This window comes from Nerophis lumbriciformis, linkage group LG14 (assembly GCF_033978685.3).
Source record: "Nerophis lumbriciformis linkage group LG14, RoL_Nlum_v2.1, whole genome shotgun sequence".
In the NCBI taxonomy this organism is placed as follows: domain Eukaryota; kingdom Metazoa; phylum Chordata; class Actinopteri; order Syngnathiformes; family Syngnathidae; genus Nerophis; species Nerophis lumbriciformis.
The window spans coordinates 20,516,324-20,535,209 of NC_084561.2; the positions used below are offsets into that span (position 1 = coordinate 20,516,324).

At 36.5% G+C, this 18,886-nt stretch overlaps 1 protein-coding gene and 1 long non-coding RNA gene across 2 annotated transcripts in view; one reads left to right on the plus strand and one right to left on the minus strand.

The window, feature by feature from the left end:
• dennd1b (DENN/MADD domain containing 1B) overlaps positions 1-18,886 on the minus strand; it is a 362,658-nt gene that overhangs the window by 29,296 nt on the left and 314,476 nt on the right. Inside the window, exons 18-20 of the mRNA XM_072914655.1 lie at positions 14,956-14,991; positions 14,388-14,444; positions 3,149-3,238 (exon numbers count right to left, since the gene is read on the minus strand). Of these exons, the coding sequence (XP_072770756.1) occupies positions 3,149-3,238; positions 14,388-14,444; positions 14,956-14,991 (183 nt within the window). The remainder of the gene's footprint in view (positions 1-3,148; positions 3,239-14,387; positions 14,445-14,955; positions 14,992-18,886) is intronic.
• LOC140679396 (uncharacterized) overlaps positions 8,497-18,886 on the plus strand; it is a 41,653-nt gene continuing 31,263 nt past the window's right edge. The window contains exon 1 of the long non-coding RNA XR_012050811.1: positions 8,497-8,615. This is a non-coding gene — a long non-coding RNA (uncharacterized lncRNA). The remainder of the gene's footprint in view (positions 8,616-18,886) is intronic.

Sequence of the window (18,886 nt, forward strand, 5' to 3'; positions counted from 1 at the left end):
TTGGCACGCGTGGTGGCTCATCAAATCCACTGTGAACTTCACTCATTCAACACTCATTTTTCTAGGATTCATTAAAAAGAGCTGACCTGGGTTTGATGATTTCAAGGAGGGGGGCGGGGAGAGTGGTGGTTGGAAAAATGAATAACAACAAACAAAAGCGGTTTCTTTCATCAAGGAGAATGGAATGTTTTTATCTTTTTTTTTTCTTTTTAATCAAATTACATTTTTTAAGGTTTGGTTGCTGCTGGATGCTTTTCACCTTTGTGGACCATTTTGTCAAGCAGAAGAAAATAAATATGGTCACATTAAGTCTTTTTTATTTAAATTTTTTAGAAAACACAAAATAACTGAGTCACATGTTGAAATATGCAAAATACTAAAAATGGAGCTGTAGCATCACAAGGAGTCCATTTACGGTATTCAAAAAAAATTTCTGTGCATTTTTTTGCAAACTGTTAAAGGGACACATATATTACAACCTAATTAAACAAACTGCAGCCAATTATTTTTTTTATAGTTCTAAAAATGTAAACGCCCAGTTAAGGTCGATTATTCATTAACGAGGCACATTATGAGTTATTTTTAATTTTTGGTGAATGCTGATTCTTTAGACTGTATCCTTTGTTTTGATCACAACAACCAAAAATAGTCTTCATCTATGCAATTTTAACAAGGTAAATTAAAAAAAAAGGAAATTACCTGTGTGTCTGAAAAAGAGCAGGAAGAAGCAAAAGCTTAGAATGTCCTGCCCCATCACTCAGATATAATAATCTGATTCTTTATTAACAACAGAATACCTGATGACCTTATACCACAAAATTCATTATTATAGCATATATTATTTTTTATGTAGTATATAATTAAAGAATGCGTAGATAATTACATCCATGAATACTCAAATTAAAATACAAAACTGAATAAAATACATTTAATCAAATGTAGTTAATTTGAATATAACATATCCTTAAGATAATTTGTTTCCTCCTCTTTGAGTTAGACTTTTGTTAAACAATTATTTCACCAGTTTCAAATTTATAGCTCATCAGGCGGCATCAACATCACCCAAATAATGTAACCGTACAGTTTAAAGGCAAATTGCTAATTAACATGTTGTTTGTATTTGTAATATTATAATTGTGTTTGTATTATTTGTATTTTTATATTTTTTGACCATTTCTGCTAAGAAAAATGATTTCCCCTGAAAAAACTGAATTGAAGACGACTGTTCTAAATGATTGTTTACATTACTTTACATAAATACATTTTATTTTGGGCTATATCTAAATGCTGCAGAAGACAGCCACACCCTTCTGTCATTGCTTAAGTGCCTATAATTTGTACTTTGTTTTAGTACTTTCTTAACATGTCCTTTATTTTATTTTTTTTTACATATCTACACAATTTTATATATATATATATATATATATATATATATATTATATATACATATATATATATATATATATATATATATATATATATATATATATATATATATATATATATATATATAGTATATATATATATATATATATATATATATATATATATATGCATGGTGTTTCTTTTAACATGTCATAATTTCATGACAATAAAATAACACAATCTAAACTAACATTAAAATGATCCTTTAGAATGGGTACAAAAAAAGTTATCTCTTTTATTATTATGGCTAACATAACCTCCTCTTTCACCCGGAAGACACTTATTCCACTTTTACACATATGAATCATTTCTTCTTTTTCTGATCAGGGGACATTGCCCTGTGCTCAAGTAGGTTTTTTTGTTTTTTTTAAACCTGCAACACTTAACCTGTATTTAACTTAGCTTATTTCCACTGAGGTCGATTTCTGGCAATGAGCACCTGGTCCACAGAGAACAATAGTATCAAGACTTTACTGTGAGTTAAAGAGAAAAAAAAAAGCGCAGCAAAAGAGACAAACATAGATTAGATGGATAAAACTGTTTTTTCTATTGTATAAAATGTGCTTTTTACTTACTATGATGGTAAAGTAATGTTTTATATGAGGATAGAAAGTAAGAAGCGCATTAAAAGTGTCAGAAAATAGTAGCTTAAAAAAAGTGTTTAAAGTGTGTGTGTGTGTGTGTGTGTGTGGGTCAGAGTAACACTTAACACTTAAAGAGCGATGAGGATGTCCTGCTGGACAATGTAAAAACACACAAACAGCTGTGGGACATGCACTCCTGGGTACTATGTGGCCCTCCTCCAATGGTCTCCAGGGACCCGTTACCGTGGCAATGAGCAGCCCCCTGATGGCACGGACACGTGTGTGAGAGAGTGTGTATCCTTAATACGGTGCGTGTGTGTTAACTGTTAATCTGTGCACATCCTTTGTGTGTGTGTGTGTGTGTGTGTGTGTGTGAGAGAGAGAGAGAGGAGGGAGTCCGAGGAGTAGGCCTTTGGAAAAAAAAAAGCCCTAATTGCCGTTGCTCTGCTTTTCCTCCCTCCCTCAGGCCTTCGCACCTTCTTGTGTGCTAAGAATGTCCTACTTGGTCACACACACACTGGACACACAATGCTAATTAGGGAACTGCACAGTCTTTCCTAATCACACTCTTACGCGAGCGTGACCAAAATGTCACCGTGTGCATGCGGGCATTATGTTAGTCGCCGTGTTTTCATATAAGAATGGGGAGTAAATGTATGTATCCCTGAGGATGCATGCATGTGTTAAGCACTGTCCAGACATGCATGCATTTAATCAGTTAGCTCCAACTGAAAAGTGAATGTTTACATTAAGTGTACACCGCGATACACTCTAACCTCACCTTATAGTGCGTGTGTGTGTGTGTGTGTGTACACAGACTACCAACACACAGCCATCGTTCGCAAGATAGTTTTTCACTATTTGTTTCTGTTGTCCGCACTGTTCAAAGAGCGCCACTGCATGCACAAGACGAGTGCGTTGAAAGAAAAGAAAATGCTTATCATTACTTTTGGCACTGTCACAACAAGAGAGTTCTGAGAGGGAAAATGAGGAGTGTTGGGATGGAGAAAGGGATAGCGGGAAGTAATGAGGTGGAAGGCTGATCCTTGACGGTCAAGCTCCGGCATTAGTGCAGCAGAAGTTAACTCATTTGCTGGTGTGTGTGTGTGTGTGTGTGTGTGCGTGTGTGTGTGTCATACCTGTCTCATCCTCTGCAGTCGCCTTGGAGACAGACTCTTGGTGCTGGTGGGGGACCCTGCACATACTGTCATCCCCTCTTCCTCTTCTTCCTGTGAGGGAGAAAAAGGGAAGATAAATACGTTTTTTTTTGTGTTAGTGTACAAAAAACTTGAAAAATATCATGCTGGCTGTGCTCCGAAACCTCCCATACTCAACGCTGCATATACACATAAATCACTTTGTGAATGGAGTACACAGGATTTAGCAATTATTGTTGCTGTTTTCGATAAGTCACTTGTTATTTCACTTCGTCTACATTTTTCTTAAACCCCAGAATGAAACAAGCTGTTATAGATGAACCAATTTTGTAGGGCGGTGGTTCTCAAAATTATTTTTTTACCAAGTACCACCTAAGAGAATACTTGGCTCTACAAGTACCACCATAATGACCAACATTAAAATACAGTAGCAACGCAGGCCTAAGTATTCATTGAAAACATGGCAGAGGTTTTATTTAAGATTTTTGAGCACTGTAACATTACACACATTTTGAAAAAGAACACTGTTTGAATATGAGAAAATAAAACACTCTACTTCAATCAAGTAATTATTTGGCACACCACTAGATGGAGCCCGAATACCACAGTTTGATAATCACTTCTGTAAGGTGTTCCCCTTAAGGACTTTCCGGCTGCAAAGTTACCACTATATGATCTAGTACAAGCACACACAATTTACACAATCATAAGACTATACAGTATAAATATTATAATGTAGATATAATGTCATGTTTTTGTGTGACATTTAGTGTTTTCATTTCTTGTGTCCTACTAATTGAATAAAGTTTCACTCTTTTGTCCTTTCTTTTGTTTAATTTGTGCCATGTGCATACTAAATCTCAATTTTACACTGAAATAATGTGGGATAAATAATGTCTATCCTATCCTAAATTGGTTATAGAACAACCAGTGTTGCCAACATTGACTGGATTAGAATTGTAAAATGCTATACATTATGTAGCAATAGTTTAGTGGTTCACAAACCTTTTTTTTTTTACCAAGTACCACACTTGGCTCTCCAAGCACTACTATAATGGCCAACATAAAAATACAGTAGCTTAGTAGGCCTAAGTACTCATTAAATACAAGGCAGAGGTTTTGTTTAACAAGTATATTTAATATTTTTGGCCACTGCAACATTACACAGTTTGAACATTTAATTGATTATTTGGCTTACCATTAGATGGTACATGTACCACAGTTTGAGAACCACTGGCATGGTTACGATTGCAGTATTTTTACCTGTGTATTCATAGTACAGCTTTTAATTGTATGCAATCATTTATTCACCGTATAAATTATAGGTTTTAAGCATGCATTCTATAAAATATCCATCATAGCTGTGTATTGTGGTGTGGTCTGAAATCATTTTATTGTAGGTGTTTTGTAATTAATGCATTGTTTCTTTGCACATTTTTTTAATTGCAAGCCACTTTGCATAGGGACGTCATGACTTATACATTCTAGCATATGATTTTGTATATGAACAGTTGTGTAAGTCTCCTTTTGAATAATGGGGAATTGTTAGAGGAGGTGTGTAGATGTGCTTTTGTAATGTTGCTGTTTTGTGTTGTATTAGTTAGGGGTGTAACGGTACGCGTATTTGTATTGAACCGTTTCGGTACGGGGGTTTCGGTTCGGTTCGGAGGTGTACCGAACGAGTTTCCACACGAACATATTAAGTAGCCGCCGAAGCTAAAGTCTTTTAACAAGCTGCTCCGCTTTCTGCCTCTGTCTCTGTCAGTACTCTACACAGCACCCAGCATTGTCCCACCCACACAACCATCTGATTGGTTACACACAGAGCGGTAACAGCCAATCAGCAGTGCGTATTCAGAGCGCATGTAGTCAGTGCTTAGTGTTGTGATGAGCAGGTAGGTGTTTAGCAGGTGAGCATAAGGCAGCGGACTCTCCCCAAATGATAATAAACACCTCCCAGTCAACTACTAGTAACATCACTATGAGACCGTTGACCTTCTAGAAACAAAAACTGCAGCTCAGCTCGCTCGCAGTCCTGGCTTGAGGTGAAGGCTAATTAGCTTTTAGCATAACGTTAGCTAATTTTGCGGTGTGTGTGTGTGTGTGTGTGTGTGTGTGTGTGTGTGTGTGTGTGTGTGTGTGTGTGTGTGTGTGTGTGTGTGTGTGTTACGGACAGCAAAGCCCTGTCTGTCTGTTATTTCACTACCTTTTTCTGTGTTGATTGAGCTGTGTTGAAGCAGCAAAAAAGGACATTATGTTAAATGAAGAGTTTCTGTCTCTGATAGTTGATATAATAATGTAACTACATCATTAAGCCTACATGAACTCCATGGTGTTCAGGGATGAATAGTCTCTCCTATTGCTATTGTACTATTTTTTCAGCTATAGTTACATTAATCATTGGTAATGGAGCAGCCTAGTTTTGAATGGCAGGGTCCCTGCTATCACATGTTGATAAAAATATAACATTTACGTAATAAAAATCAACTACAGGCTTCCCAAATGCTGTAATAAATTAAGCATGATGAGTTGACTTGAAACTGTTTAATGTTGCACTTTTTATATGTAGAAGAAAAGTTTTGTCATTTTATTTAATCTGAGCAACAACTTGAGGCAGTTTAATGTTGATTAACGTGGGCAGAATTATTATAGTGTTCCCAATGTTAAAAGGATAAAGCCATTGTTTACAAATTTGGTAAATAAATCACCAAAAAATTTATATGTTGTGGTTTTCTTACTGTACCGAAAATGAACCGAACCGTGACCTCTAAACCGAGGTACGTACCGAACCGAAATTTTTGTGTACCGTTACACCCCTAGTATTAGTACATGTCATCTTTTAAGTTCTCATTTTAATGTTTTTCTTAAGTTGTGTCGTTGGTTTTCTCCCATGTGCTGTTTACTGTATGTCAGGTAGTGCCAAACAAAGGACTACAAATGGAAATTGGACGATAGCCAAATGTGGTGTACTTGATTCCTTGCGAATAATGTATCATGCACACTGTCCATATACAAAATAAATAAATAAATAATAATAATAATAATAATAATTCTATTTATTTGGGGGGAAAAAAAGTAATTTGGTCTTTTGTTTATTAGCTGACAATTTCCAATTACATGTGCCAGTCACAAAAATAGTAGTGCTGTCAAATGATTATATTTTTTAATCATTTGAATTTGGATCAATCATGAATAATGACTGGTTATTACTCATTTGCTGTATTTAAGGGGTCATATTATGATTTTTTTTCTGCATTTAAAATACTTCCTTGTGGTCTACATCAGTCATCTCAAACTGTGGTACATGTACCACTAGTGCTACGGGGTTCTATCTAGTGGTACGCCAAATAATCACTTGATTAAAGTACAGTCTTTTTTTGTATTCCTAAATTCAAACAAGGTGTTACTGTTCAAACTGTGTGTAATGTTACAGTGACCAAAACATTAAATATACTTGTGAAATAAAACTTCTGCTTTGTTTTTAAATATTAAGGCTTACTATGCTACTGTATTTTACTGTTTGTCATTATGGTGGTACATTTTGTGAAGTGGTACTTGGTAAAAAAGTTTGAGAACTACTGATCCACATAACATGTAATGGTGGTTCTTTGGTCAAAATTTTGCACAGATTATGTTTTACAGACCGTTTTCAAGCCGTCTCTTCAGCATGTGACGTTTGGTGGGCGGTTTGATATACGTGCCTCCACTTCGACTGTGTTCTTTTGTCAACCATGTTGTAGTTCTTAGTACATCCATAGCCAGTTTACTGACAGATTAAATTGGAACTATATGCTACTTTGCATTACAAATAGCAACAGCAGAGGATGCATGTGCATGTAGGAGCCAGTCTGCCCCACAACAAAAGGATAGCGAAAAGAGAATATTGACTACTGCGTCGGACTACAATGGCGGACCGGCGCAAAGCCCGGTAAATGTACACCATATATGTATAATCCGGTGATCTCATGGGTGCGAAAAATGTCATAATATAGTGGAAGTATGAAAAATGGCAAGATTATTTTATAAGTAACTCCGCCATGCCCCCACCGTTTGTTTTCACATTTTCGGGACATATGCAGATTCCAAATACACAACAGCAGCTATCAATAGGTAAAAAAAGTTGGTTTTGCATAATAGGGCCAATTTTTTAAAAAGAGCCTAATAATTGGACACAAGTGCAATTTTATGGTCAGAATGTCATACAGGATTTTTTTTAATGTTTTACTTGAATGTACTATATTTATTTGCTCAAAATCTGGTAACATCTGGGGAAGACTTTGAAATTACCGACTACTGTAAATTCCGGACTCTAAGTATCTATTTTTTCCCTATGCTTTAAACCCTGCAGTTTATAAAATGGTGCGGCTATTTTATGGATTCTTCTTCGCTGTCGCTGAAGGCAATAGTTTCCATAAAATACATGCAAATACACTGCAAAGGTGTGAAATTGTTTGTGCTGTGATGCCATCTTTTGGATGAGTTCGCACACTAGGTGCTTCTGGGTGAATGTGAATTCCTTCCTGCTGTTTAAATCTTTGAACCGGAAGTAGAAGTGCCGTTCGGGCTTCTAATCTTCCATGCCGTTTCTACTTGCATGGTTTCTTCATTTATCCCTCCAAGCAACGTTTGTAAGTTTTACAGTATAAGTAAAACTAATTATACTTACTAAACCATCCCATGTTTGATGTCTGTAGGAGTGTTTTCATGCATATTTGTACATGCTATCGTAATGTAATGAAGCTAGCGTCTTTAATATGCTAATGTGTGTCTGTGTTAGTATTGTTAACTTATAATGGCATTCTTTTTGTATTGTTTCAGTTTCACTAACTCATCAGTAATTTACCAAGACGTCACCGTGGAGTTATTGAGTCTGTTTGGCTGATTGAGAGCTAGTTTTCGCAGCGAGTGGGTCCATGGCAATGACGTCTGTTTTGTTTTACTGCCGTTTTACAGGCACAGTTTGAAAACAATTAAGGTAGGTAAGAAAACATTTATTTATTTTTTTCTGTGTAAATAACTCATTTCACAAAGTGTATATATATACACATACATGTTGCTTATACATGGAAAAATAGTTTTATTTCCTAAGATTTAGTGGGTGTAGCTTATATACCAGTGTGTTCTATGGTCCGGAAAATACAGTAAATACTTGTAACTTAATAGTAACTATGGGTCAAACGACAATGAAGCATCGATGCATTATAAAACACAACAAGTGATACTTACACTCGTGTGTGTGTGTCACTTTAAGAAAAAACGTGACCGATACCGCTGTGTCATTTGACTGTGATGTGCCAAACTCAGGAAGTGCTTCTTTCGGCCACAAAAGACGGAAGAGTTGTGTGCCACATTCATTTGATATTTGTTGCCATCATTGATCTAAATGAAACTAAGAAAAGGGAACCATTCTGAAGTGTTGGATAATTTTGATCAGACAGCGCCAAATAAGGTAAATGTTCCTATATTCCTTTTTGCACAGCTATTCGCTACAAAAACAATTATGTTAAGTATAAATAAATAGGTTATCATTAATAAATAGTTGTTTATAAGTTATGATTCAATAAGGTTGTAGATGTTTATCAGGATTCTTCTTCCTTGTACTTTGTAAACACTTTGTGTTGGAACAGTTTCTTAAACTGGATCATATTAGTACTTTGTTTGACTTCTCTTCTTAATCCATTCTATAATTTAATTCCACATACTGACATACTAAAAGGTTTTAAGTGTTGTGCGTGCATACAAATGTAACTAACTTTAACTTTAATTTAATTTAACTGTTGTACACTCTTGGGTAGCAAGAATGTCCATCCATCCATCCATTTTCTACCGCTTGTCCCTTTTTTGGAGTCCCGGGGGGTGCTGGAGCCTATCTCAGCTGCATTTGGGCGGAAGGCGGGGTGCACCCTGGACAAGTCGCCACCTCATCACAGGGCCAACACAGATAGACAGACAACATTCACACTCACATTCACAATGTCGTAGTAACTAAATAGTAGGGATGGGTACTGTTCACATATGAACCAATATGGTACCAATTCACGGTACCTGGAAATCCATACCGGTACTTAACGGTACTAATTTCCGAACTTATGTATGTGTTAAAAAACAATAATCGCTTTTGATCATATTATCAATTTTTTATTGCAACATTTTAAAATGATCTGATTATGAGAACTGCTGTCCAGTTATATCTTGTCTTATTATGACATTTCGGAGTCTCAATTGCTCAGTTGCAAGTCCAAGATATTAAATGGCAGGAGTGTCAAGTTTATAGTGTGTTGATCAGTTCAGTTTTTGTTGTCTGTTGCACCCTACAAAGTGTTAACAAAGTAAGTATTGTGCTTATTACGCATCAGCTGTTTGACTGTAACATGCATCTTAGTTGAAGTTGTCATTATTAAATTTGGAGGTGTTTAAGTCGCCACAAAAAATCGTTAATGGTAATAAGTGGCATGTCATTAGCAAAGCCATGGCATCAATGTAGCGCATTTTTAGAAAAGTGGAGACGTACTCACGTTGGCGCGTTTTTTTTTTTAGTCAGTTATTGCAACTTCACCTGGAGGTAGTTTGGCTGAGTATACGCTCAGTGCAGCTAGAGTGATCGTCAAGTGCCAAAATGCGAAGATTCGGCCGGCTGAGTTAGACAGCGAGCATTATGTGATGCGCAACCAGGTACGGAAACGTGGCACCGTTGGATTTTACGTGAATCTGCGCCCAGTAGGACCGGCGGGATTCGGTTGGCGCCAAAAAAGAATTGGATTCGGTACCCATCCCTAAATAGTAACTAAATTATTGAAACTGAAATGCAGTTACCGCCGGTTTTATCCTGGGTGTTATTTTTTTTTACCTGCACAACTGTAAGCATCGAGCTAGAATGTTTATGGCCAAAATGCTCAAAAATGTGGTCGTATTTCTCAAAAGATGCATACTAAACAACAAGTGCTTGCAAGTAACATCTTGTAAGTAACTTTTTTTGCAAAATCAATACACAACTCTTGTAAGTAGGATTAACAAGAACCAGAATTATAAATCAACAGGGTTTCCCCTAAATCTTAACTGATTGTAAAATTGAAGTCGGCGCACTTAAAAAATAAGGTGTTTTTTTCACGTGAAAAGAAATTCAAGTAATATAATGTATTGTAGCCCCCAGAAGAGGTCAAAAGTCGGACGCTATTTCTAACTTTTATTGCCAATCCAAAGCATCGGCCCAATGCACAAACTATAAGTAGAGTCTATAATAACACCAGAAAAAGATGCTAGATTTGTTGCTAGCCATTTTAAACAAAAAAAAAAAGTCACCAAAAGTCTCTAAAAAATTCTCAACAAAGTATATTGTGTAATAAGCAGCAAACAATTGAAAATAGAGCAAAATTATATAATACAAAATATATATGTTACTACTAAATAAATATTACACAGTTTTCTTTTTAAATGTATGTATATATTTTTTAAGCCTTTTTACAGAAATTATATCATAGCAAATTATATGATGACGTCATGGTGACCACGCCTCCATCATACCCCTAACCACTCCCCCACCGCCAGAGGTATCGTGACAATCTAGGGGAAACTTTGATCAATTACAGCAGGTGGTGTACCCCGCCTTCCGCCCGAATGCAGTTGAGGTAGGCTCCAGCACCCCCCCGCAACCCCGAAAGGGACAAGTGTTAGCAAATGGATGGATGGACCACTGTATTTATGCCTCATTTCTGTGAGAATCATGCGTGTGATTTGAACATTAGGAGTGGGACTATCCAGGACGAGCTGTAGTGTGCTCAAAAAACCACCAGGTACCATCTGTGAGCATATAATCAAGTATCGCATTGTGCAAAATTAATCCATGCATATGTACTGAAAAAGGTGATTTTTCTTGCACTTTCTGCTGGTTTTGCTGTGATAATTATGACAATTTTCTGTATATTTCATTCCATATTGGTGAATGTATTATCCTTGTTATAATTGTATTTCAACTATTATTTTATTCAAATTGTACGTTGTTTTCGAACAAAATGTGTATGTTTTCTCTACTTTTGCGTACCGGTTTGAACACCATTAAAGTACCGATTTGTCAAGAGTTATCAAATAAAATGTACATGATACCGAACACACTGCAAAAAGTCAGTGTTCAAAAACAAGAAAAAAAAAATACAAAAGTTAGGGGCATTTTATTTGAACTAAGCAAAAATATCTGCCAATAGAACAAGAAAATTCGGCTTGTCAAGACTTTTCAAAACAAGTCAAATTAGCTAACCTCAATGAACCCCAAAATACCTTAAAGGGGAACATTATCACCAGACCTATGTAAGCGTCAATATATACCTTGATGTTGCAGAAAAAAGACCATATATTTTTTTAACCGATTTCCGAACTCTAAATGGGTGAATTTTGGCGAATTAAACGCATTTCTAATATTCGCTCTCGGAGCGTTGTGACGTCACATCGGGAAGCAATCCGCCATTTTCTCAAACACCGAGTCAAATCAGCTCTGTTATTTTCCGTTTTTTCGACTGTTTTCCGTATTTGGAGACATCATGCCTCGTCGGTGTGTTGTCGGAGGGTGTAACAACACAAACAGGGACGGATTCAAGTTGCACCAGTGGCCCAAAGATGCGAAAGTGGCAAGAAATTGGACGTTTGTTCCGCACACTTTACCGACGAAAGCTATGCTACGACAGAGATGGCAAGAATGTGTGGATATCCTGCGACACTCAAAGCAGATGCATTTCGAACTATAAAGTCAAAGAAATCTGCCGCCAGACCCCCATTGAATCTGCCGGAGTGTGTGAGCAATTCAGGGACAAAGGACCTCGGTAGCACGGCAAGCAATGGCGGCAGTTTGTTCCCGCAGACGAGCGAGCTAAACCCCCTATCGACCCTAGCTTCCCTGGCCTGCTGACATCAACTCCAAAACTGGACAGATCAGCTTTCAGGAAAAGAGAGCGGATGAGGGTATGTCTACAGAATATATTAATTGATGAAAATTGGGCTGTCTGCACTCTCAAAGTGCATGTTGTTGCCAAATGTATTTCATATGCTGTAAACCTAGTTCATAGTTGTTAGTTTCCTTTAATGCCAAACAAACACATACCAATTGTTGGTTAGAAGGCGATCGCCGAATTCGTCCTCGCTTTCTCCCGTGTCGCTGGCTGTCGTGTCGTTTTCGTCGGTTTCGCTTGCATACGGTTCAAACCGATATGGCTCAATATCTTCAGTTTCTTCTTCAATTTCGTTTTCGCTACCTGCCTCCACACTACAACCATCCGTTTCAATACATTCGTAATCTGTTGAATCGCTTAAGCCGCTGAAATCCGAGTCTGAATCCGAGCTAATGTCGCTATAGCTTGCTGTTCTTTCCGCCATGTTTGTTTGTGTTGGCTTCACTATGTGACGTCACAGGAAAATGGACGGGTGTTTATAACGATGGTTAAAATCAGGCACTTTGAAGCTTTTTTTAGGGATATTGCGTGATGGGTAAAATTTTGAAAAATACTTCGAAAAATATAATAAGCCACTGGGAACTGATTTTGAATGGTTTTAACAATTCTGAAATTGTGATAATGTTCCCCTTTAAAATAAGTATATTCTCACTAATAACAAGTGCACTTTTCTTGGTAGAAAAAACAAATATGAGACCTTTTTGCTCAATATGTTGAAAAATATTATGCACTCGGCATTTCATTTCTTGCATTTTCCCATCGATAAAATGACATCATCGCGCCAAATGCGTGCTCTTTCAGTCAATTAGTGCGCAAGGAATATATATATATATATATATATATATATATATATATATATATATATATATATATATATATATATATATAAAACCCCCGACCACATTTTTTTTTATTGTAATTTTGAAGAATTTATCTGAATGTGCATGAACTATTTCTGTTAAAAATAGTTTGAAATGTCACTTGTTAAATGTTTAAATATTAACTGTCCGTTTGCTGTACTGTGCCAACTGTACTACTATATGAGTACTTGTTCTATTGTTTTATTGTTTCATTGAAAATAAAACAGCAAAGTCCTGTTTTAATTATGAGACACAACTGTGTCAAAGTTATGATTTTTTTTTTCATGCTTGAAATAAGAAATTATTACTTTAAAAAAGTAGTTTTATACTTGTGAGTGTTGATGACACAGCTTTGCAACAGTTGATATTCTAGTTTCAAGCATGTTTTACTCAATATAGGTCATAACATCTCAGCAACAAGCTGTAGTATCTTACTGAGATCATTTAGGACCAAAACACTTAAAACAAGTAAAACACTAACATAAATTCTGCTTAGTGAGAAGAATTATCTTATCAGACAGAAAATAAGCAAATATCACCCTTATTTGAGATATTTAATCTTACTTAGATTTCAGTTTTTGCAGTGCACTACCACTCATATAGTTTAACAAATGAAGGATTTATATATTCTGTTCATTTGCATCGAGCATCACTATTTTAAGTTAACTGAATCCTTTGAAATGACTTCTAACAGCAGGAGAAATATGTTATTTGCAGACCTTAAGTTAAAGAGATTTCCATTCGCCGTTTATGTACGTGTGTATTTAGCAGCATCTTGCTCATCATCTGCGCCTCCCTCTCCTCACTTTTCAACTGACTCATATAGTTTAACAAATGAAGGATTTATCTTTTCTGTTCATTTGCATCGAGCATCACTATCTTAAGATAACTGAATCCTTTGAAATGACTTTCTAACAGCAGGAAAAATATGTTATTTGCAGACCTTAAGTTAAAGAGATTTCCATTCGCCGTTTATGTACGTGTGTATTTAGCAGCATCTTGCTCATGTTGCTCATCATCCGCGCCCCCCTCTCTCCTCACTTTTCGACTGACAGATCAAACTGCTTTTGCCTTATCAAATCCAGCAGGCTTATGGAAACATACACCTCGTTACATTAGCTTTGAGGAAATCACAGGCTCGCTGATGAAATATGCAGACAATAAAGGGGAAAGAAGGGCTGGGGCTCGGGTGACATGACAGGCCATAGCCAGAGGGGCGTTGGTTAAAAATGTACAGGCATGAACAAAGCGCTGAGCAGGCTTCAGCAGTCATTAAAGAGCCCTGCGCTGGAATCACACGCTCCATGTAAAGCAGTCTTTCCGCCTCTTAGTATGAAGAGCGTGTGTTTTCTTCAACAGGGTTGTGTGTGTATGTGGGGGGAGGGTTTGTGCATAAGAGGTATGAAGGTCCGTGCTGCTGCTCACCCGTGCTTTCAGTCGGCCCCTAATGTCCCGGATACCCCTCTTGGCATGGCTTTTGGCCTGCGAGGAAACACACACACACACGTACAGATTAAAAATGTGTTTTACTTCTAATTTCACTGCTGAATAAAATATCCTAATATAATCACCTTAAAGTGCACCTTGACCACCAGTTATACAGCTTAATACGGCAAAAGCCTTAACATTCTTCTCCAACGGGTTTCATTTTTATTTTCCTACTGTGTTAGTAAACATTGGATTACATAATCAGAGTCATGTTCATGGACCAAAATATGCACAATACAAAAAAACCTGCCTGTTTGGTCAATACATAAGGAGAACGGGAATTATGTAAAAAATAATAATAAAAGAAACATTTAAAAAAAGCAATTATAAGAGAAGAGAAGTATAAGGTAATATAGTATTATTACAAACATAATATCATTATCATTTCATAAGGTAAAATAAGTAATAATGATATAGGAATAAAAAACAATCAATATGTAAATACAAGTCTTAATGTAGTTTTGACTGTAGACAAAAAATTATGACAATTATGCAAGAGCGTTACCTTCGTCACCGCTGTATTGATAAGCGCTCCTCCTCTCTGTTTGCAAAAAAGAAATAAAAATGAATCAGTCAAAAATGTCAGAGAACTCCTACGAAACAACATTTAACGATACATTTGTGTATTTTCTATACCGCTTGTGGTCAATAAGATGAGCTGATTCATGTAAACACTAAATTGGCCATAGTGTGTGGATGTGAGTGTGAATGTTGTGTGTCTATCTGTGTTGGCCCTGCGATGAGGTGGCGACTTGTCCAGGGTGTACCCTGCCTACCGCCCGATTGTAGCTGAGATAGGCTCCAGCGCCCCCCGCGACCCCAAAGGGAATAAGCGGTAGAAAATGGATGGATGGATGTTGTAAGTTTAATACAACAGAAATTTTACACAAAAGTAAAAGCTGCTTAATTGCTTGCGGTATGGATGTTGCCATGGTGATCTTAGAGTGTTTAATATTGGCGAACCAGCCAGGTTCTCATGTTGTCAATGAGTAGATTTGTGTAAATCATTTAAACGGTGTGTGTGTGTGTGTGTGTGTGTGTGTGTGTGTGTGTGTGTGTGTGTGTGTGTGTGTGTGTGTGTGTTAAAACACAATGATGCCTACAACAACATTTTAACAGTCATTTTGAAAATGCTCATGCTGACAGTGGGGCATTTATTTACTTAAATACAGCTAAGATCCGATGACTATCATTTTTATCTTAACATGGATATACAGTCATTTTTAATTCTGTCAACTAATTTTCATCGATACACTTTTTCTGGAATAAAATTAAACAATATTACAAGTATTTTACAATATGTGGTAAGAGACCATATATGTAATATATATTTAGCTATATATACACAAAAACATTGACTATTGTGGGGGAAGAACTGAGCAGAACTGATATGGTAGAACAATCGCTGATACCATAACATATGAACATATCCATATCCACAAAATAATCTCAGAATTAAGCAATAAACTGGTTTATAATAGTTGGTAAGACTAGATAGGCACTTCAACCCTTGTGCACTCCTGGGGCCCAAAACGGCCATTACATGTGTTCTTTATGTCATATGATTGTTCAGTTTGAAGGTTAGCAGTCTGAACTTTCACCAGGGGGTCTGTTGTTTACTATAAAATTGCATTGTGTTTTTAAATTGCAACATTGTTGAAATATGATATAAACGGAAAGTATACACACGTTCTCTTAAGAACACTTTACAACTGCTATTTTTTGAAGTACCGTACCAGTAGAGTAGAAAAACAAGTTGACTTAATAACCCTATTTGTGTATCCATTAAACCAGTGTTTTTCAACCTTTTTTGAGCCAAGGCACATTTTTTGCGTTGAAAAAATCCAGAGGCACACCACCAGCAGAAATCATAAACTCAGTTGACAGTAAAAAGTTGTTGTCGCAATTATTGGATATGACTTTACACCATAACCAACCATGCATCACTATAGCTCTTGTCTCAAAGTAGGTGTACTGTCACCACCTGTCACACCAACCCCTGACTTATTTGGAGTTTTTTGCTGTTTTCCTGTGTGTAGTGTTTTAGTTCTTGTCTTGCGCTCCTACTTTGGTGGCTTTTTCTCTTTTTTTGGTATTTTCCTGTGGCAGTTTCATGTCTTATATTTCCCGCATCTACTTTGTTTTAGCAATCAATAATATTTCAGTTGTTTTTATCCTTCTTTGTGGGGACATTGTTGATAGTCATGTCATGTCATGTTCGGATGTACATTGTGGACGCCGTCTTTGCTCCACAGTAAGTCTTTGCTGTCGTCCAGCATTCTGTTTTTGTTTACTTTGTAGCCAGTTCAGTTTTACTTTCGTTCTGCATAGCCTTCCCTAAGCTTCAATGCCCGTTCTTAGCGACACTCACCTTTTGTTTATTTTTGGTTTAAACATAAAACACCTTTTTACCTGCCTTTACAAAGCAATTAGCTACCGGCTGCCACCTACTGATATGGAAGAGTATTACACGGTCACTCTGCCGAGCTCTAGACAGCACCGACACTCAACAACAACACATCATTTGCAGACTATAATTACTGTTTTGCAAAAAATATTTTTAACCCAAATATGTGAAATTAGATAATCTCCCACGGCACACCAGACTGTATCTCACGGCACACTAGTGTGCCGCGGCACAGTGGTTGAAAAACACTGCATTAAACCATATCAAATCGTATTTACAATCCACAAAGTATGTGAAAATACCGTATAAACATCCCAAAATGCCAAAAATTCAGTGGGCCGTTTTAAATATTGCAATTTCCGTAGATGTAGGTCACTGTAGTAACACTTCTACACACTGACCATATTATTAGATCAGTCATACTAGAAATACGCAAAAATTGGAAAGAGATGTGCTGTTTATCAATCACAATCCTATTAGACAAGAACATATCCTTTGCTTTTTTATGCATTCGAAATAGTAAATAAATAGCTAACAATTGAGTCAACAGATCGAAGATCTTCTATTGCACCCATTATAACGTCTGACAAACATCTAGAAACCGCCAACAATACTCCATTTACATGTCACGACCTAGAAATTAACTGAATATGAGTGATAGTTATTTTAAGTACCAACGCAGATGGCCTAATTTAGTGGCGCACTGATAGCAGTGAGCTAATGCTAGCTTACACTGCTTGCTATTGTTGACACACTAAGCCGACAGCTGCTTCTGTTTTGTCTCAAACTTGATAAAAGTAAATTCTCGATTATAATTCATGCATCTCTCACCTGGTAGTAGACACACGTGGCCATGGACCGAAAGACTAGTCGACGTTGACATCCCGAGATGGCAAAAAAGACGCAATTCTACTAGTTTGAACCCTTTGTAAGGATTGCTATTGAATCTTCATCTAAATGGCATTATGTGAGCGTCCCACCGGTCAGCATCCCAGCAAGGGGAAATTGTACAGTAAGTGTTTCTTTTATTATAATTTATTATGGTTAGTTTGTATGTTTAGCACCTCGCAATGCTGCTGGTGCTGTAGTGTTTCAATAAAGCTGCATCCATTTAGCACTCGGCTTCGAAAGTTATTGCTCATACTCTTTATGTTCGGGTTCAAAAATAAAAGGTTCTGGATCATAATTTTTCCCACAGTAATCGTTGATGGCTTTCACAAAGTCTGCTTTATTAGGATTGTTGTTGATAGGGAAGGGATCTGTGGTTCCGAACGCTACATCACAGATCACATGAATGGCATTCTCACAAAACTCTCAAAACGGCTAGGGAATCTCCGTGAGATTTATACTATGTTGATCATATCTATTTATTTGCAATTTTTGGAAGTCTTTTGGTGTCATAAATATAAATATGTATGATAATAACTTCAATATAGAAGCAACTTGTTTTTTCACTCTACTGGTACTGTAATCCTGGTATATTACTATGCTTTTTCCATGAAGAAATCTCACTCTTGCCGAATGCAAAATAAGGAAATATTGTTTACCAACAGATAGTGCCAGAAAACAATGAGCATCATTTTCAGAGCTTTGATAAGTGTAAATGAGGTAAACTGACATTAAACCGCTAAAATGTAATGAAAATGATCTTTTAATTTGTCATTATTAAGTACTTATTAATGCCTCATTCTGCATGGCCTTATTATACAACCAGTAAGCCGTTAACTAAGAGTCTTCCCTCAACAACCTCAGAATTATTGCTTATTAGTAACCCTAACCCTAACCCTTATATGTTCCCCTAGTGTCCAAATAACTCTAAAATAAGTTGTTGTTACTTAGAATATGTTCCCCATACAAAAGTGTTACCTTTTATTTTACTTTCAGCACTTGAAATCTTTGAACATTTACCTTTTTCTAAAATAAATAAAAAAAACAGTTTTATAATGGGAAAATGCAAAATATGCAATAAAAAAAAAAGTAAGTTGCAGAGTGGAATATTGGAGGTTTGGTATTTACAGCATTGAATATG